Consider the following 21,543-nt stretch of genomic DNA (forward strand, 5'->3'; position numbering starts at 1 on the left):
CCCCCTCACCGTGGGTCGGGGTTGGCGTCACTGCAGCACGAGGAGTCGTTATGGAGACCGCCTAAGCACTGTCCGCGATGACATCACATCCGCGTCCTTCAAGAACTTGAGATTCCGCGTCATCGCGCCCGTTAACGTCAGCAACAAGTGTTTTTCGAGCTAACTAGTCATCGTTGTCTTTCATTTAATGATAATTATCTACCCCCATCGGGAGGTTAATAGCTAGTGTATCGAATAATGATTTCCGGAATTTATCAATTCAAAACAATGAAATCAAAGGGCACTTTTGGCCGCTAAATATTTTCTGTTACCACAACATGTACATTAAACATCATGCCACATATATTATGAACCATATACAGTTTGATTATATATATATATATATATATATATATATATATATATATATATATATATATATATATATATATATATATATGTATATGTATGTGTATATATATATATATATATATATATATATATATATATATATATATATATATTAGTTTATATAGTTTATATATCATATATAATTAATACATACATTAGAAGTACTTTTCATTATCAGTTTAGGTCAATGTAGGCAACTAATGTTAACATATGGAACATTATTGTAAACTGTTACCTTATAAAATATCTTGTGTAAAATGTATGATATTTATGAAACTGGTGATATGTTTGTTACCCTGGAAAATATAATGTAGTCTCATTTGTCATTCACCCACACACATACATATACATACATACATATATATATATATATATATATATATATATATACATACACACACATACACACACATACATACATATATATATATATATATTTCATCCTCCTTTGTATTATACGAAATATAAGAACAAGTATAAAAAAAATTCTGAAACGTATAACATGACCTTCCTCATGTTTTCTGTTCAGTGATTTCATGAAGATTACCAGTAAAACAGAATCGTGTGGCCTAGTGACCACAATCCTTTGTTGGCACGTGCATGAGAAAGAATGAGAATATTGCAGTGTGAGAAAGTATGTTCATTTCCTGTATGATTTGAATGTGATCCATCTGCTCAAGCATATACATCCTGTGTTAAAGCTGAGCACCTGAACCATAAAAGGACCCCTTTTCCCTCTGTCAACAGTTTTTGAGTAAATGTAGTGTCTCTCATGAGCAGTGTAGCATATCTCCTGTTCTAGATTAGCACATCCTACTGCTAGAAAACAGGGGACTGACGAGGGTTGGCACAAAATATCATTAAAGGTGCAATAAGTAATTTTATTTCTCCAAAAAATAAAATAAAAAATAAAAAAGGGTATTCCCTAATAACATAATTTATCCATCATCAGACACTTTTTCAATAAAGACATTAATAAAAGCTGATAGTGAACAACCTTTAATAATGTTGCAAACTATTGCTTTTCATGAAACTGCATTTATTCCACTAGGTGTCAGTATAAATCTAAGATGGCTGACATATCAATGGAAGCCTGTTTTCGTCAATGGAAGCCTGTTTGTTTTTTTAAAAGGTAATTGCACATTTTTCCTCACAATAATACATTTATTCTCAGACTCTCAGTTCTCAGAAGCAAGACTTTCAGAACTGCAAGTTATAAAATCAGAATTGCAAGACTGAAACAAAACAAACTCAGTATTGAGAAATATGAACTTGTATTTCTGAGAAGTAAAGTCAGAATTGTGATATCTAAACTTACAATTACGAGGAAAAAAAAAACAGAATTGTGAGATACAAAGTCAAATGTAAACTTATATTAAAATATTCCATGGGGGAATCTGAAAGAAACAAAATTGGAAGATGTACACCCAAAACTCATAAAAAATTAATTATAAGATGTAAAAAATCAAAAGAAAAGAAAAGAAAAGAAAAAATTTGTTTGCACCACAAATAAAACACATACACACACAAAAATCACAATTCTGCATTTTTCCCTGCAATTGCGAGTTTATATCTCGCAATTATAACTTTTCTTCTCAGAATTCAGGATTTCTAGAAACAAAATCTGAGTTAAGATATAAACTAAGAATTGTTAGGAAAAAAAAAGAAAACAAGTCACAATTATCTTTTTTTCAGTTCCGTGGTGGAAACAGGCTTGCATATATCAGCCAGCACTACATAAACAAAATATCTGTGAGAATAACACTCTGCTAGAATCAAATCTGTGTGATGGGAATGTTAAGGTAAGACTGACAGGATGGTCTGTGCTTTTATGAGCTTTAACCTGATCAATTGTCCTTTTCCTTTGAGAGGAAACTGTTATTGTGCTGTGAGCTGTTATGCGTGTTGTAGTGGTTCTCATGATTGTGCTTCTTGTTGTTATTTAGTCAGTGTCAGCAGTCATTTCTGGTCACAGGAAACAGACGTACCTCAGATAAGCATCTCAGCTCCATAATGCTGCTGCTGCAGTCTGTGTGAGCGTGTGTTTTGGAAATATCCAGTGCTGTCACATCTGTCTTTCCCCAGGACAGAAACCCAGAGCAGTTATCAGAATGGGCAATTTCCTTTGACTGTAATAAATACAGTCTACTGTTGTATTTACACACAATTTTCCATTTCCTCTTTCTTACACTTGCATCTTCTTCTTTCTACTTCATCTATTGTATCTCTGTTTCCCAGTGTGTTGTTCTGCTAACTGCTAAATCACTACTCTACCCTCTCTATGTCTCTGCAAAACATGATCCATTGTGCTGTCCAATTCATCCTCTTCATCCTTACACTGTTTCTTTCACTTCTGTATTATTCATCCACAACATTTATTTAGCCCTATCAACCTTCTCTTCCTCCTCTTCCTCTGAACTCTGCTCTCTCTAACCACTGGACTTTATGGCAAGTCTGTTAGCACAGTAAACCTCAAGGTTATCAGTTTCTCGCTCTCACATGTGGTGTGTTTATGTATTGACACACAACTCGCCTTCTCCTCCGCACTTCTGTTTATGTTTAGGTATAACCAACAGCTCTCAGATAGTTAATCTTAAATTTAACTTCAACATTTACACATTTACTAAATCATTAAAAACTAAAATTCTCTCTGTTAAAGGGGTCATTGATGCAAATTCAGTTTCTCCTTTCTCTTTGGAGTGTTACAAACACTTGGTGCATGAAGAAGAAAACTAAAGTCTCAAATCCAAAGAGATATTCTTTATCAAAGTTGGGAGACAACCTCCTAAAGCGGCTCATTCTAACACGCCCCCACATGTCCACATCACGATGTGGGAAGATTTGCGTAATGCCGCCCAAATGTTTACGCACAGAAAGAAGGCGTAACTTTGATTCTTGCTGTAGACAGTATTGTTGCATGTTGTCGAGACACTGTGTTTCATTGTGAAAGTGAAACTACTTAGTTTGGCCTTCCAAAAAAACAACACTGTTCCAGAACAGTTCAACCCAAGTATTCAGATGTGTGCAGCGCATTTTACGGAGGACGAGGACTGTTTCCTGAACCAGTAGCCTACAATGTTTCTTTGCACTAATACTGTTTCCTTAAAACTGGGGTAGTTCCAACTTCGCAAGGACAGTCTGGCACTTCAGACTCACAGCCCATAATTTAGTTTTCATATTAAAAAAATTTGCCACTAATGATTCAAACACGAGTTTTGAGCAGTGTAGAGTAGCGCTAGTTGTTTGTCATTTCTCTGATCACAAATGCTAACGTGGTTTTATGTTCACGAAGTGCAATATTCAGCTCGATACACAACCGACCACACGTAAAAAGACAGTACAAGTTATTATAATCAGTAATTATGCCCCCCCTTGGATGCAACAAATGCCTCGTTTATAATGAGTTTTATTGTTTTTGTCTCGCCATGCCGGGACACACGGAATCACAATATGTTAAGGTGCATAACATTTCCATCAGACACTTGAGGTATTCAGCCAATCACAACGCACTGGATAGCTGGCCAATCAGCGCACGCCTCGGTTTCAGAACGACGAGCTTTGTAAAAATCAACAGGTTTAAAAAGGCGGAACATAGAGGTGCAACAATAATGTACATTATGTGGAAAATAATGTTTTTTGTTTTTTTTTTACCTTAAACCGCATAAACACATTTCATTACACCAAACACACAAATGTTCTTTTAAACATTTAGAGAAACATTCTTCTCACTTTATTACACCAGCATGTTCTGCAGCATTGGGAGAACCCCCCTTCTTCTGTTCCCCTGCCCCACCAGCTCAATTTCCCTGTTTTTCTTTATGTGATGATCAGCATCTAAAATCGGTCTGACAGACAGATACTGGAGTGATGCAGAGCACAGTTTTCCCTCCATTTATGAAAGTGCATGCTCAAAATATTCAGTCATGTCCTGTTTGACACTACTTTTTCTCAGAGGGCACAGATTTAAAACACATATGTGCTTGCACTACACACTGTACAACATTTTTTTTTTTTTTTTATCAAATTCACTCATGAGTGCTGTTGCACTGTCAAATTAGATGATAAATGTAAGAGTACTCTGTTTAAGAGGCTCTCATTGCACCTCTTTATCTGTTGGCCTCTTAGTGGAGGTGAAGCACACAGAAGAGGGAAGTGATTCCTCAGAAACAAGGGACAGAACGAGAGACCACGCTGTAAATAATACTGATAACAGAATGTAATAATGTAATAACAATAGTAATATCAACATTACTGTTTTTATTTCATGGATCGGCTTACACAATATAAGCTGTATTTTAATTATTTTACCATGAAATCTGTGTAATATTCTGCTGTTGAATAGTTGAGTCTGAATGTTCAGTACACTAGACATCAAATAATCACTTGACGTTTTACAAAAAAAAATATCTGTAATCTTAAATTTCATAACAGCAACATTCCATGACGATTTCATGTAAAAAAAAAAAATATATTTTTTTTTTTCTAAGCTGTACCAAAAACAATCAATTAATATGACATGAAATTCATATATATGACTAAAACATGTAAACCTTTATTAGACAAGCAGAAAAAAAAAATCTTCCATTCTTTTACTAGATCTTATATTCCTCCCTGCTCTGGCTTGTACTATTCTGGACAATGATTGAAACTTTCTATTGCTAGCACTTCTTGTTTAATTGCATACTCAAGGATTACAACCGAATTGGTTGTAAGTCACTTTGGATAAAAGCGTCTGCTAAATAAATAAATGTTAAAGTAATAAAAAACCTAAATTTGTTTGGACAGATACTCACAACTGAAGATCTTACATATTTATAAGAAAAACTGTTTATCTGCTTGTGTGTGTGTCCTAAAAGGATGAGATAGCATGTCAGCTGGCTCTTTGTCATCACAGAACATGTTTATTTTCAAGTTTGGCGCTCCAACTGTCAGGAATCCCATCATCCGCCCCTCCTCTCTCATCCCTGTATTCTTCCCTCAGTCTTTAGGGTCATGTTCCAGCTCAAAGTGCTTTTTGTCTGCTCACCACTACAACAGAGAACAGACAATCCCTCTCTCCCGCTCACCCTCTCTCTCCAGCTCCCTCTCTTTCTCTCAGCTGGTTTTCGCAAAAGAGTAATAGGATTACCACACACTGCTCTACCAAGGACAGAGACTGGAGGGGGAGACAAGGGGACAGGTTCAAGAGGGGGAGGAAGAGAGCGAGTGGGAAATGAAGAGTACAAGTTGAAGAACAGAATGCGATGTCGCTGCACAGACACACCAAAGCGTCTCAGAATAACAGGCCTGTGATATTTGAGGAGCATCAGAGAGGCACGTCTCGCTCTATGCCAGTTGCTATATTTAGCACACAGTGTGTGTTGATAGTGTCTTCAGTATCTCGCTTGGGATCAAACTTTTCCTACTGGCACAGTCCACTGTTTCCACTACTCAAGCTGCCATACCTTCATTCCAGTGCAATGGATCTGTATCCGGTACATCTGTCATTTCAGAGGCGGGGAGCTAATCAGAGGTCCGATTTAGCAGCATGACGGGCCTAAAACAGGGTCACCACATGGCTGCTACTCACTCCTTCTGCTGATAGTACACCAGCTGCTGAACTTCACGTAACTCGAGCACTGTCTCAGATCAATACATGACATTCCACAGATAGACAGATACACAGAAATTGACTTCTGTTTACAGAGAGCTCAGATTCATGTCAGACGTTTGGAACTCATGTTGTAAGCTGTTTTTAGGATCCTATGCATGAAGTGTCCTTATATATCAGGGTCGTGAACTGAGGTCGCAAACAGAATTGCAACTGAATATGAGAATATGAATCTAGAAGGAATATGAATATGTTGCGTAAGTATTTCTAATACTGAGAGAGTGACGGCAAATTTGGCATCTCTCCATTTTCTGGAAATCCATTCAGCATTTAGCCACCTCAAGCTAAATCTCAAGATAAAATACAGATAAATAAGTTTGACATTGTTGTGGTTTGTGAAGCTGAAGAGACCTTAGACATTTCTTCTGTAACATGCTATGACAGATGTACGCTACTCTGTGTCTGTGTGTGGGCTAATCGCAAAGATAGGAAATCTGTGTAGGTACCAAATTCACACTGTGGGCACTAGATGTTCCTAATGACTCACCGAATCCATGTGTAATGTGGGACACCCCCATATTTTCTCAGTTTTGTGTATTTGAGTGCTTCATGCTCATAGGATCTATATTAACTGACAAGATGTGGTGGTGTATTCCACATTGATGGTGGTAACCCAAAGCTCCTTGTTTCAAACTCTGCAAGCGATGATCCATGAAGGTATCAGTGAGGTTTGGCAGATCAGCGTCATCCATCACAGCTCAAGATTGTTGCTAATGAAGCGTTTGGGTCTGTGTGTTCTCAGTATTACCATAGCATATTCTACGAGTTATTAGAGTTAGATAGAATAGAGCTATTAAATGATATCTGCATTGCTGATAATTGATTCAAAAAATATATTTCTGTGGCCTCTGTCACGGAGCCCAAGGGTTAGCTGTTTGTCAATTCTTGCATTTTCCAAAACGCTTGTCCTTTATGGTAAAGGGACAGAAAAACAATGCAAATAAAATAGTATAATTGGACATTTGCATTGAGTATAGGCTAAGCCAGTGTTTCCCAACCTTTTTTCTGCCACGGCACACAGTTCTGATAAAAAGTCCAACTGCACAACGCTAAGCACTGAAATATATAAGCTTTTTAGAATGCTTTTCATTGGTAACATTTTTGTAAAACCCTCCAGTGCCAACAGACCTAATGAAGACTTATGTCAATGATTTAAATTAATAATAATGAAATACATAAGAGATAGGAAGTTTGAATCATTTTCCAGTGGTTGGGAAACACTGGGCTAAGCTAGCAGGCTAATCGACTGTGCTTTCACAGACCATGGCTTCGGTTATGTTATAATTATTTTCAACTATTTAAAAGACCTATGTATTCAGTAGTTCTTCAATTAGCATTAACATTGCTGTTTTTGTGTGTGCTTTAAATATCAATATCAATACACAGCAATTATGTCCTTTACCTGTTTAAAAAAACAGAAGCAATTTGGGCATGAATACTCAGGATTTTCTCAGGATTCATCAAGTATTTCCAAATATTTCTTGTGTATACTGTACAGTTGTTTATGCTTTCTGTCTTCCCTTTCTGCTTGTGACTCTCTGCTGGTAACACATGATAATAAGTGTTGACACATTTAGTGAATCTACAGAGGCGGCAGCCAATGAACGATTTTCTTCTAATGAAACACCACAGGTCATGTCATTAAAACAGACAAAAAAATACATTAAAGGAGGTGACCCACGCAATATATAATTAAACATTTTTTTATGGAAAACTATTATGATTACGTTCTACATCTCATGTGAGTGTACACCATTCAGATGATTAAAAATTAGCACCAAACTATCGAATATCACTTTAACGGTTGCAATAACAGTTTTGATGACATATTAAATGATGCTGTAGCTATCTAATCAGGCACTGAATAGAGTTCAGCTAATTGGTTCACACAAGAGTCGCACAGAGCACCTACCACTGAGATATTGTCTTCAAAGCTGTTACCAAGTAAATACTGTGTGTTTCTGCTAAATGAAATCTTCATAAGTCATTTGGGAGGCTTTGAATGCCTGTAAAATGTTTAAATCACAAGCACACATTCCTCACAAAGGTCACGGATGTGATTAATTGAGCTGATCACTGACCGTTTGTGTGTTTAGTCTGAATGACAATAGCTGCTTAAGAGTCATGTCAAGCGTTGAATAGTTTTTGACACTGTGTTTGCTCTGTGCAGGTGTGGTGGTTCAGGGAGGGGTGTGAAAACACTCAGGTAGAGGAAGGGAATTTCATTGTTTGTGTGAGAATGTCCTCTGGAACCCTAAACGTCAGATGATTTCCTCAAGCCCACACTGCATTTGTTTAGCTTGTAATCACTGTCGCAAGATTCCGTGACAAAGAGACAGTGTTATGGTTGATAATCTAACATAAACAAAAGAGCATATGCTCTAGCTGCATGTTTGTGGAATTGACTGTGCTCCTGTTACACACCTGAAATGCCACCGTCATCTGTTCTGTCTTAGAGTGCTGTTCCACACTCACGCAAACACACACCTGTGCCACTGAAGCGACAGATTGACCACCTGTCTCTGTGAGTGGCCGGGTACAGTCTGACTGAGGCAGATTGTGAGTGGGAGCAGAGATGACTGACGCATCCTGTGACCAATCTGTAAACATCTTACAGCTTCTGCAGACTGAAATCACATTTACTTATGCACAGGACTAAGGACAAGCCTAAGATAGCATTCTCAATAATGTCATGTGGCTAATCAATAGAGTAAACAGTGCAACAGTGCCTGCCCATGTTGTTATTTGACTTAAGATATGATATCTACTCAAGAACTTGATTGTTTCAATGATTGGTTCAGTATTTGATGTGTCAATACAGACTGTGTGTCACCTGTTCCAGTGGGCGGTACAGGTGTTTTCCTCTGGACAGTACCAGTGAACTTGAGTGAACTAGTGAACTTCGGGTGATTTCCACAATATGACAGGTACAACACAAACAAGTTTGATATATGTCCCATTGGGATGATTTCAACCAATAGGAGATGGCGGAATAAAAATAAGAGAGAGACTCATATTCAATGACTGCCATCTCAGCTTTGCAGCTCTGTCGATTAAGTTTTATTTTGCCATCTGGAACGTAGCTTCTTGAACTTCATTTACTACAATGAGAAGACCATGGTTTGAATTTTTATTTTTTACTTAAAAGTCTTTGTTAAAGAGTCAGAACCAAAGTGACCAGCTACGAAGTGAATCATGACATTGCACAATTTTATTTGAAGCAAAAAAGTATTTGAACATTGGTTTAACATTTGACAAAGGCACTGTGTGCTTAACAGCTTTAATGGGGCAAAGAACTACATTCCCATGAAACACTGCAATACATAGCTAAATTAAAAATGATTAAAAATTATAAAAGTTTTTATTTCAAATTATTCATTGATTATTGATATCATATGTTTACCTTTATTGCTAAGTATTTGTGTGACCCAGTTCTCTGATTTGAGGAGATTAATTTGCAGAATTATGGGTGATGTAGTCACCAAAATCCATGTAGAACCACTGTAATATGTAACTTAAATCATCATCATCATCAAAACTTTTTTAAGGACACACATGGTCTAAAAACACAGATATATGCAATTTGCAAAACAACTAACAGTTAAAAAGACACATCCACAACATCACATATTAGAGAGAAAGGCAGGGTAAATGCTTCCCTGTCTAATTCCATTACCTAAATTTTACAAAGCAGACACAGAATTACCCCATTTGACATGCATTGACAGATGAGCATACTTACGAAAAATTGAGGAACTCCTCTATTGCATAACTTGCAAAATCATTTTTGATGATTTACACAATCAAAGGCTTTAGAAGCATCAATAAAACGCAAACATCATAACTGCATCACAGACTTCTTGAGAAGAAACAGTCACATCTTCATTGTTTTCAATACTGCCCATCACAAAAGAAGTACTTTTATGCTCTTCAACGTAATCATTCCAACCAGGCCTGACTTTATAAATATTGGTCTTGTACAAGGGCCTGCTTGGGGCAAGAAGGGACTCCACAATATTATTATACAAGGACCATAATTCAATGCCACGTTGCAGGTTCTTACAATGAAGAACACAGCATGCAGCTGTGTCTTTTGGTAAATCAATACTTGTTACTTAAAGCTGCAGTAGGTAACTTTTGTAAATAAATATTTTTTACATATTTATTAAACCTGTCATTATGTCCTGACAGTAGAATATGAGACAGATAATCTGTGAAAAAATCAAGCTCCTCTGGCTCCTCCCAGTGGTCCTATTGCCATTTGCAGAAATATATCGCTCCCGTTAAGAAACAACCAATCAGAGCTGCGGTCCGTTACTTTGTTTGTGTTCAAAATGTAGAAAAATTTATATAATAAGCAGGACAACATTTCCATTTCTGTGTCCATTTTCCAAACCGTGGTTTTAGTTTGTCCTGAATCACTAGGGTGCACCTATTATAAGTGTTTATATTCGGACTATTTTAAATTGCTTCGGGAATACCGCGGCGGAGTAACCCAGTGCCTTTGTGATTCTTCATAGACATAAACAGAAAGAAGTAGATCCGGCTACGATGTTCTTCCGCAAGACGCAAGCAGTTCTGTTTATTAACCGCTAGAGCGTCAAAAGTTACTGACTGCAGCTTTAAATGTGTCAGACTGAAGAGAGTATACTATAAGATCCTCCTCAGATAAGTAGGATTTTCTCTACATGCATGGCTTTGTTCACAGACAAAAGAGTAGGTAAATTACCCAGATTTATAGATAAAGAAAGAGTTGCATACTGATATATAAGAGTACCACCCCTCACTGATATAAGTGTAACCCACATGGCTGCTGCTCTCCTGTAGATCCACAGATGTAAAAATGTGTTAAAAGGGGTCATCGGTTGCAATATTCACTTTTACATGTTGTTTCCATATAAATCTGCCTTAGCAGTGTGTGTGCGCAACCACACTGCACTGATCAAATTTATTCACCTCGTTTTGTTTTTAAACAGTCTCAGTTGACCATAAGCACGGAGCATTATTCATAACCACCGCATAAAGATATGCCAGCTCGTACACTTCTGGTGATGCGTCACTAGATGTTGTGGTATCTACTCTGTTGTCAAATTAACGCCTAGCTTAACCCTGCACTTATTCTTATTACCCCATTTTAACATGGATTTCTAATGAACATGAAAGCATTCAAACTGAAGTTAGAATCTGTCATGGCGGCGCTCCTCGTTTACTAAGGGAAAGGTGGATATTCAAGTAGAATGTCTCCTGGTTGAAAAACAAATATAAAAATGACATTAAATTATATATAACCATTATACCATTATATATAACCATTATAACCAGTAGATGGCAGCAGATGACCACTAATTAGTTCAGTTCAGCAGGGGTTCAGATAAAAAATCGGCAGCTGGCAGCAGGAAGTGGCTGCCGTTGACAGCCGGAAGGCAGTAACTGACAGCCGGAAGGCAGTAACTGGCAGCCAGATGGTAGGCGGGACCTGCCGATCGGTGGGAGCCAATCAGTATCGACCAACGTGGGCGCAACCAATCAGATATAACTGCACCCAAACGCTTCATTAATGGTTGCGATTGATCATACGGTAAGTTCAGAAATTGGTCATCGGAGTAATTAATGTTTTTTTGCGTTGTAAGTTTGATTTTAATTGTTATCTTGATGAACGACTTGGTGCCTACTTTGGTTTAATTGTTCAATGAAATCTAATTAGTGGTAGCAACGTTGTTTGTGTACCTTGTATGGGGCCTACCGTTTGACGTACCATTAAATTTTAACGTTTGTTAGCGTGTTAACAGTCTATTGAATAATATAAAAGAATGTTGTTTGACTGGAATGATAGAAGATAAATGTGCAACACTAACCATATATTTTTGCATGTTAAGTCTTTCAGGAGATTGTGTGATATACATTAACTTAAGAGTTCTTAAAAGAAGAATCCCTTTTTTTTTTTTTACACTATTGAGGTGTGTTTTCTCTAATACTATGCATGTGCAGAACTGTTCTGTGTACCAGTTGAAGTTGTAAGCATGTGAATGCAAAACAATATTTTTTTTTTTTTTTTAACTATAATTTTTACATTGAAGTAGCTTTTGTAAACATGCATTTAGAAAAGAAAAAAAAAAAACATTACTGATGTGCATCTTGAGACAAAACCATGGCATTGACACCTTTTTTTTTTTTTTTTTTTGTAATACCCAATAGTTGCCAGATGCTGTCCTGTTGGAAATTCTTCTTTACGTGATCCTGGAGGAGGGGTGATGCTACATTTATTAAGTCTGTCTTTGGTTTGTTCCAAATTCAGAAGTCTGCTGTACTGTATACAGACTCCTTTCGAAAGAGGGCACAATCCAGCTGGCTTGACTGAGTATTTTCTTTTACATATTTGATTAGAGGTTTAAAAAGGTGCCATAACATTACATTTCTCAGTTGCCATGTCTGAATGTTTATCTTTGTAATAATGCTGTTTTCATACTCCTTATCTCAATATACAGGTGGAACAAAATGGAGAACAAGTCTAAGCCATGTCAGGAATTCAACAAAATGTACACCCTGCAGACACTGCGACGAGGTTTACATCAACTGCTTACCAGGTGTGCAAATTATGCATGAAAATGTAATCACTGCTCTGTACATGATGACAAGATGCAATGGGAATAATCATTAATATGGCTGTGCATGCATGTCTACTGTTAATAAAGCAATTTAGGTATTAATGTCACCATTTTCTTATGAATAATAAAATGCAGCAGCTAGAGTTCTTCCTAGAATCAGGAAGTATGACTGGATTAGCCCAGTTCTGTAAACACTGCACTGGCTCCCTATCAAACATCGTATAGATATTAACATCTTCAATTATATTAATCTGTTTCTTTTTTATTCGGAGGTCACTGCAGTCACGCGGATCGAGTACGTATCCAGACCAGATGGTGGATCGCACCTAGAAAGGACCTCTACATCCCTGAAAGACAGCGGAGACCAGGACAACTAGAGCCCCAGATACAGATCCCCTGTAAAGACCTTGTTTTTACTCCATTTTGTCACCGGTGGAGTTTTGGATCCTTGTCGCCTCTGGCTTGCTTCGTTGTGGTCACTTCATTTACAGTGATATCATTGACATGATTGCAAATGATTCCACAGATACTATTTAAACTGAACCGAGCTGAAGGATGACATCACTGAATTCAATGATAAACTGCTTTTTAAACTGACTACAAACTGAGTTTACTAATGTCCTTCTGCATTATTGACTGACACACTATTTTCCTATTTAATACTGTAAAGTTGCTTTGCTTTGATCTGTATTATTAAAAGCACTATATAAATAAACAATGCTTGACTTGACCATGTTGCAAGAGGAAAATGAGGGGAGATGCACGTCCACCCTGGGTTTTACAGTGATTGGTGCAAGATGCTGGAGAAGTAACTCCGTATACCTCATCAGTTCTGATCTAAGAGTCTTGAAAATCCCTCCGGATTGTTGTTAGTGATTCTGATTGATATTTTAGTCTGCTTGCTTACTGGATATATTTTATACTGTTTACATTGTAAAGCACTGACTTTGACAACTTACTAACCCAGTTACAAATTTAAAAGCTACTTTATACTATATATATATATATATATAGTTGTTTCTTGAAATACTACAAATATAACCGCAAATTATGATTTTAAATAAAGGTCTCTGAGATTTCTCTCTTTTCAGTCATTTGTGTATATAGCCTATAATAAATATACAACATACACCCAGTAAGTGCCACTCTCGTATATAAATAAATATAAATACAAATTGTTTTGTTTCACACAAATAATGATACATGCATGCATAAACATTCAGCTGGAAATTAACGTTTAGCAAAATGATCTTATTTCTTTGTTTATATTTGTTCAATATTCAATATTTTAAATCAAATAATATACAATACTGACCTTTATACTTATTTAAAAAAGTATTAAACATAATCATAAGCGTATATAATTATTTATTTGTCTTGTTGCCGCCGGCAGCCTCCTCCAATTTCCGGGTATTAGCGACAGCTGCCATCCGGTTTTATTGGCAGCCACTTCCTGCTGCCAGTGACAGCCACTTCCTGCTGACAGCTGCCGATTTTTCGCTGAACCCCCTCTCCTATTTTATTACATTTTTTTTCACGTCTTGCTTTTGGATTCATTATAAAATGAATATTATAACAAATTTCAGTACTTTTACTGTACTTAAGAATAAAGTATAGCAAGTGCAAGAAGTCACAAACTATCGTGTCATTAAAACACACACACACACACACACACAAAAGCCAAGACACCAATAAGTTAATAATTAATGCAGTAGGTAACTTTTGTAAAAATATATTTTTTACATATTTGTTAAACCTGTCATCATCTCCTGACAGTAGAATATGAGACAGATAATCTGTGAAAAAAATCAAGCTCCTCTGGCTCGTCCCAGTGGTCCTATTGCCATTTGCAGAAATACATCCGTTCCTGGTAAGGAACAACCAATCAGAGCTGCGGTCCGTTACTTTGTTTGTGTTCATAATGTAAAAAAATGTATATTATAAGTGAGTACACCATGAATCCATTTTCCAAACCGTGTTTTTGGCTTGTCCTGAATCATTAGGGTACATCTATAATAAGTGTTTATATTCGGACTATTTTAGATTGCTTCGGGGATACCGCGGTGGAGTAACCCAGTACCTTTGTGATTCTTCATAGACATAAACAGAGAGAAGTAGTTCGGCTACGATGTTCTTCCGCAAGACGCAAGCATTTCTGTTTATTAACCGCTAGAGCGTCAAAAGTTACATACCGCAGCTTTAAACAAAGAATTAAATATTTTGAAAAATTTCTAGATTTAATTTAAAATCTACATTTAACCGTAGAAGCTGCTAAATATATTCAGCCAACAGACTTGTCACTGCTGTAGTTTTGTTACTCTGAATTTAGTCTGAATCACTTAATACACAGATTTTGACATCTCCTCATCAGATGTTTTATTCCATTGTCACAGTCAATCATAGCAATGACTTGCGCGACACAATTTAGCGGACTCATTCTTGTAATTTTTTACACCTGCGTTTGTGATTCGTGAAACTATGTGGATGTTTGTTCCTCTTAGACAAACAAATATTTTCTTTAAATTGTGAATGGGTTATGAAGAGAAACTGACCATAGGGTCGCTCCCCTTATAGCAAAGCTGATTTTGACAGTTGACCGGAAATGACTTAGCTGGCTTATCTAAATCCAGGAAGTAGCCATGCATATGACAAACCATTTTGATTTTCTGAGCAATTTGACGTAATAATGCTCTAGCCAGGCCCACGGCCACTGATGGACTGTCTCCCATTAGTATATTTTAGCCCTCAGCCAGTTATAAGTGGCTTCTGTTTCGCTCCCATACTCTCCACTAAACATCTGTTCTGAGAGTGTGTACGTTTGGTTTGGCAGATACAAAATTCAGCAAGACGGGCTGTTTTATTCATGGCAGCAGCTACCACTGTTATCACCACTGTGATGTATTTACCACAGTAAATTCGAATCACTGTAGAGGGCCATCAAAAACACACAGAACTACATGCGTTTGATTAAATATTCTATGACATTATGAAGTCATTAAAAAAATCACAAGCACACATTCCTCACAAAGGTCACAGGTGTGATTAATTGAGCTGATCACTGACCATTTGTGCGTTTAGTCTGAATTGACTTGATCAGTCATAAACTTTTTTATTTAATATACATTTTAATGTGGGAGGCACAGTTGATCATTTAGATAAACTTTCATTTCCATAACTAAAGTTAAGCTTCGGTTGATGTGTTTTTTTAATAGCAGATGTAAAGACATCAAAATCTTGCAAAGGTGAGATTTTTAATCGGCTAAATTGGAGAGGAATAGATCATGATTTAAAGACGGGCTGTCTGGCAAAGACCAGATGTCCTATGAGTCAGACGAGCAAATGAGAGCTGTGAAAAGTGGAAAAAGAGGGAGAAAAGAGAGAGACGAGCAAATGAGAGCTGTGAAAAGTGGAAAAAGAGGGAGAAAAGAGAGAAACAGACAGATCTATAGGTGACTAGTTGTGGCACCATGTGGAGGCAGAAGCTCTTACGGATGATTCATAGATGAAGGAGAACAGCACGTGGCTGCTGCTGCCACCCAGCGGCCGAGCGAGGACCGACAGCATCATACATCTCACATCGATTACACAAACTCACAGGTAAAAGACAACATTTCCACTCACTGTTCTTCTTCTCTACCGATTTTATTCAGATGAGTGAAACACTTTCAGTTACAAAAATGACTTCAAATGAACAGCACTGTACAATGAACAAGCGAGTTATTTGTCAACTATTTTTTGGTTTCAGAGATAATTACACCAAAAGGCTAACCTGTCACCATAGGGAGAAAAAGAGAGAAGGGACAGAAGAGAAGAAAAAGGAACTGCTCAACTCGAGTGAGAAAAAGGATGAAAAAGGGGGAAAAAACATGACAACGTACATAAACAAGCAAAAATGACGCACACATTCACGCACATATCCACTCTGTCAAGATAACTGTATATCTGTCCAATTTTAGAGTGTAAAATACGTTCACGCGCACACGATCATATGTACACACAGATGACGCACGCACGCGCTCTCATTTACGCACAGAACATGAAATCAGGGAGAAGATTCAGAGGACAGATGAACACCACTAACACCCGAAAACGGAAACAGAAATTCATTACAGACATACCAAGTATTTTCTTTAAGATCATCATCACCACCATGAAGATTTCCCCCCGAATAATAAATTAAAAAATATACATTTCATAATGATCTATTTACTTTGGATAGTTGAGGTTATACCTTCAGAAACTGGGTTGCTAGGTGACCAGGAAAAGAGACAAAAGAAAACAGCTGAGGATGTGTTAGTGGAGCTCTTTGGTTTAACTAGACGTGTTTTTAAACACCTTTGGACTGAAGCTGTTATGTATTATTATTATGATTAATATTTAATGTATAATATGTAATGAGAGAGAGAGCATGTAAAACAACAATTAGAGCGTAGAATGAGAACGAAAAGACTAATATTTGCAGTTCTCTTGGTCAGGCCTTTTGAAATGTTATGATTTTTATTTTCCGGTTAATTTTTACCCATTTCCGATTGGAACTAATGAATAAATTGAGAAACCGCTGCGAATCAAACTCAAGGATTGTTTACATGATTTTAGGGAGCGTGTGTGTTGTGCTCGGTCTCAGAGAAGCGTGCTGCTTTGGTATCATTCTCTGGAGATTCGCGCCACTGAGAGACTCACACTTTAAACACGCTCCCTTGCGCTGCTGCTACTACTTGCATATCGTCCTCGTTACATTTTTAAGACATCCGGAACTGCGGCTGACTGTAACCGTGAGAAGGAAAGCTAGAGAAAAGATAACTAGAGATAAGGCTTCCCCTTTTATTCCACTCCTGCGTTTTAAGATATACAATTTGTCACCTAGCAACAACAGTCACCGCCTGCTCTTCAGTCACATGACCGACTTATACATACATGCACGTGCACAATAAGTGTGCATACATGAAAAGGTGTTTGTATGTGTCCTGCCCTGTGTTTGGTGACTGGAAAAATGGTCCCAGGGGCCGAGGGAGTGAACATGCCAGAGCATCAGTAAAGTTCATTAAATGTTTCATCCTCATTTTTTTTGTCTAAATGTTCCCTGGACCGATCAGAACACTTCTCCTCGGCCCCTGCTGATGGATGCAGCCCGCTTCTCTGTTTAAAGCATTTATCTATTTGGTTTTTCATTAAGAGATTGAGGTAGGGCTATATGAGTAACTATCTCTCTTCTACACCCCATAACCAGGAGACAGAACAACAGACATGCTACGAAATAAATACAAAAAAAAAAACTAAGCAGGAATATAAATAGGACAAAGAGGAGAAGGAGCGAGGGAGAGAGCAAAAAGAGAGAAAGATGGAGCACTGATACTTTTCAGCTGTCATACAATACATGCATTTTGATGTATTTTCTATCCAGGAACCCCAAATCCCTCCATCTTTCCTCTCCTAAAGTTTTTGGTTTTGTAGCTGTTTAAAGCTTTCAGGTCAAGGCTCGCGGCAGCACTGTGCTCCACACTGTCACATGCATGCAGTAGCCATCACCACAGTAACCATAGCAACAACATCCGTAAAATCAGCAGTTGTGAGACAGGTATGTACAGATACAATACACGTTCCTATACAACCTTATCCCTTCTAAGCCATGGCAGTGCATGCTTTTACTCTGTATGGTTACTTCAGCATTGAAAGAATGCTGCAGAAACATTTGAGCAGAAGTAACACAGTGCTGCTTTTTCCCCTGATATGTTTCCCCCCACAGGCTCTGTTCAGTAAGGAACAGCTAAGAGGTCACAAAGACAAGTCTTCGCCCATACGGATGTCGATTAGCGGCCGGTCAATTTGGACCGACGGTTGCATTTGTCAATGGATTTGGTTTGAAAGGTCGCCTTGGCAAAGGAAGTTTACATTTGAATACAATCTGGTGCCTCAAACACACCCACTACAAAATTGGTATCTGGAATATATTAAATAAATATAATAATAAAAAAGTTTTTTTTAAGAAAATTCACAAACAAGCAAGAGGAGAATAAATAAAGAAATCAATGTCTTAAAATGGGGGAGGAAGAAAACCCAAAAGAGAGATAGTGTGAATTTTTGGTCTAAGTAAATATCAACATTTTTTATCTTTTCACAATGTTTTTTTTTTTCATACATTAGCAATTAGTAAGCATTATATCATAGATCATTTACTACAAAATCTATAGAAGCACTAACTGACCCATTCAGACTATACAGTAACGCAGAGAACTGAGGTCATGTATCCCTCGTTGAACCTGCAGCGCTCACTGACTACAGATTTCAGCACAATAAATACAACGGTAAGGTGGATGAGACCATGTAAGTATGTAATATTTGGTTCTCTTTAAAGCTTGTTTATACTCGACGTTGGTTCTTTGGATGTACTTGAGTGTGTTTATCCTGGTTTCTTATCTGTTGAACTGAATTTTTCACAGTATTGTTTCAACCACCTGATTAGAGTCTCTAACACAACTAGATAGGAACAAGAAACATAAAAAAATGAGATTCCTGCAAAAACGTGAATACCTTTTCCCCAAATGAATGCACACAAATCTACACACATAGCCAAGAAAAATCCCACAAAGCAGACAGACGGGAACGAAAGACCAAAAGTAACAACCCTCCCAACCCCCAAATTAACCCGAAACATCTTCTTCAGATGAGTCCAATGAGGTCATCAAAGATCCCACCACCCAGGACCAGGAAGAGTCTGAATGACAGGAGGCAGAGGCGCATCCCTTGCTACATGGTTCTGGGTGACCTTAGTCCAGAGGTGCATGAGCGGATGCTCTTTTTTTCTGTACAGCGACGCACTTTGCTCCTCCATCCATTTTTTATTTTTGGCTTGGTTTGTTTTTGGTTTTCCTTTACGGGGAGTTTGGCTGGCTGTGAAGTTGGCTTGTAGAAGCAGCAGAGAGGACGGGAGCCCCTTCGTCGTGACAGATCCCACACGTTTCCCATGTTGCCATGCTGTCTTACCAGAGTAGCCTCATCAAGGTAAGCCCACCTCCTTCTCATTCTGCATCATGAGAATGATGAACTGATCATGAATGAATGAATCGCTTTGGTATTCAAAAGGGAGAAAGTGACTGAGGGAGGCATGAAATGGAATGAGGAAGTATACAAGCACAATTATTAAGAGAGAAATTAAACTATTTACACTCAACTTGAGGCGTGAAAGCTAGAGAGGAGCTTGTTCTCACTTTTATTATACTATATGACATTCATGTCATCGGACAAACAAGTGCATTAAGCTATGCAGTGCTTATATGATAAACATCAAAGACCAAAAACACAATCCTCTTGATATGCGGGAATAAGACATGGAATGATGATGATGATCATAGATGCAAAAAAGACTGATGTAAATATCTGCTACTTCTGAGAATAAAAATCGACTAGAATGTGGACGATCCAGAGAATCACAACAGCGTTTGGGTCCGGCTCGATCACATTTAACATTACATAATAAAAAAAAAACATGAAAGATGATGATGAGCTCAGAGATGGCTGGATTGTTGTCACTGGGTCTGGTCCTGGACGGTTGGCTATTTACAGGTCCTTTGGATAAAGCTTTTCCATCCGTATTTTTGGTGTTTGTTTTTGGTATTTGGTATGCTTGTATTTGTTTGTCATAGCGAGTCTCTCAGAGTTCCATCATACTATTTGGTATTCAGTACTTCACATGTTTGCTTCAAAGAGTTGCAGTTTTTCTATAACACACAGTGAAGTTCATTCTTTTTTTTTCTATGTTTTTGTTGCTCAAGGATGTCTTCATTATCTTGAAACTGCACTACAGTTTTTAATTTTTTCTCCTTTTATTTATTTAACTGTCCCGCTAAGTCGCGTGGTGTTTTTTTGGTTTCATTTTCTCTCCTCTCCTCTTCCTTCCTCCTTCCACTCCGTCTCTCCATCTCTCCCCTCTTCCACTCTTTATATATTTTTGGCATCAGTAGAGTAGGAGAGTGGAAGAGAGAGAGTGAGAATGAGAGGAACCGAAAGGGAGCGAGGGGATCAAGAGATGCTTTGGTTGACAGGTAAGGTTTCATCTCCTCCTTCTCCTCCTCTTGTGATTGGTCTTGGGCAACGTCACTCGATTTTAGCCCCTCCTATCGAGTGTGGGCTGTGTAGCAATTCGCCTGAAGAGCAGGAAGAGATTGGGCTCGAGCAAGGGGAGGGACTCATGCCGCCTGTGACAGGAAATGAGGTTTTGGCAACAGCTGAACCCCCCAATCCCATGCTGGTGCCTGTTGCCCTTGGCAACAAAGAGGAGTGGTTGAGAAAGAGGGAAGAGGGAAGACCTGCTCCTTGGCCTCCAGAACCACAAATTAACACCTTGCTGCTGCCCTCAAGACTGGAAATGGGCAGCTGGCCACCACTGGCTGCTAGGGCTGTGGAAGAGACACAGTATTACTCACAAGCATCAACAAAACTGACGTTACGCAATAAACAGGATGCGCTCGTACCGTGTGAACTGATGAACAGATGTGAGAAAAGGATAATAAGAGTGGAAGGACGTAAATAAAAACTCAAACAGAGAGGACACAGTAACACATGACTGATAACAGGAGTCATTAGTGTCTCTCCCACCCTCACTTTCACACAAACCTTGTATAGTAGCAAGTGGGTTGCTGCCAAGAAGAGCTTGGTTGATTCCTGTTTTAACTCCCCTCACCGTATTCCTGAGTCACACGAACCAACACACAGAAAAAACAGAAAACAGAAAGGAATACAGGGAAGTGGAAGGGAGAATGAAGAACATTTAGAAGCATAGTTAAGAGCTAGAAAAATAGTTCAAGAAGACAGGTATTTGCAGAGCTTTTTCTTGTAATGCAATGCAGGCCACACACCAGCAGACCTCAGTGGCCATCCTTACACTAAGATGTTTTCGACCAA

At 38.0% G+C, this 21,543-nt stretch overlaps 1 protein-coding gene and 1 long non-coding RNA gene across 3 annotated transcripts in view; one reads left to right on the forward strand and one right to left on the reverse strand.

The window, feature by feature from the left end:
• Positions 1 to 11,418: 11,418 nt before the first annotated feature.
• Positions 11,419 to 12,979, forward strand: LOC113059629 (uncharacterized). Of its 2 annotated transcripts, XR_003278111.1 has the most exons (4): positions 11,419 to 11,618; positions 12,236 to 12,398; positions 12,526 to 12,624; positions 12,918 to 12,979. It is a non-coding gene; the product is annotated as an uncharacterized LOC113059629 (long non-coding RNA). The 2 variants fall into 2 exon arrangements; XR_003278112.1 differs by lacking the exon at positions 11,419 to 11,618 and having other exon boundaries at positions 12,375 to 12,436.
• A 3,305-nt stretch (positions 12,980 to 16,284) lies between these two features.
• The window catches only part of LOC113059989 (POU domain, class 2, transcription factor 2-like), a 38,067-nt gene continuing 32,808 nt past the window's right edge, over positions 16,285 to 21,543 (reverse strand). Inside the window, exons 15-16 of the mRNA XM_026228733.1 lie at positions 21,256 to 21,329; positions 16,285 to 21,038 (exon numbers count right to left, since the gene is read on the reverse strand). Of these exons, the coding sequence (XP_026084518.1) occupies positions 20,737 to 21,038; positions 21,256 to 21,329 (376 nt within the window). The 3' untranslated portion in view covers positions 16,285 to 20,736. The remainder of the gene's footprint in view (positions 21,039 to 21,255; positions 21,330 to 21,543) is intronic.

The sequence above is a fragment of the Carassius auratus genome, chromosome 41 (assembly GCF_003368295.1).
Source record: "Carassius auratus strain Wakin chromosome 41, ASM336829v1, whole genome shotgun sequence".
Lineage (NCBI taxonomy): Eukaryota > Metazoa > Chordata > Actinopteri > Cypriniformes > Cyprinidae > Carassius > Carassius auratus.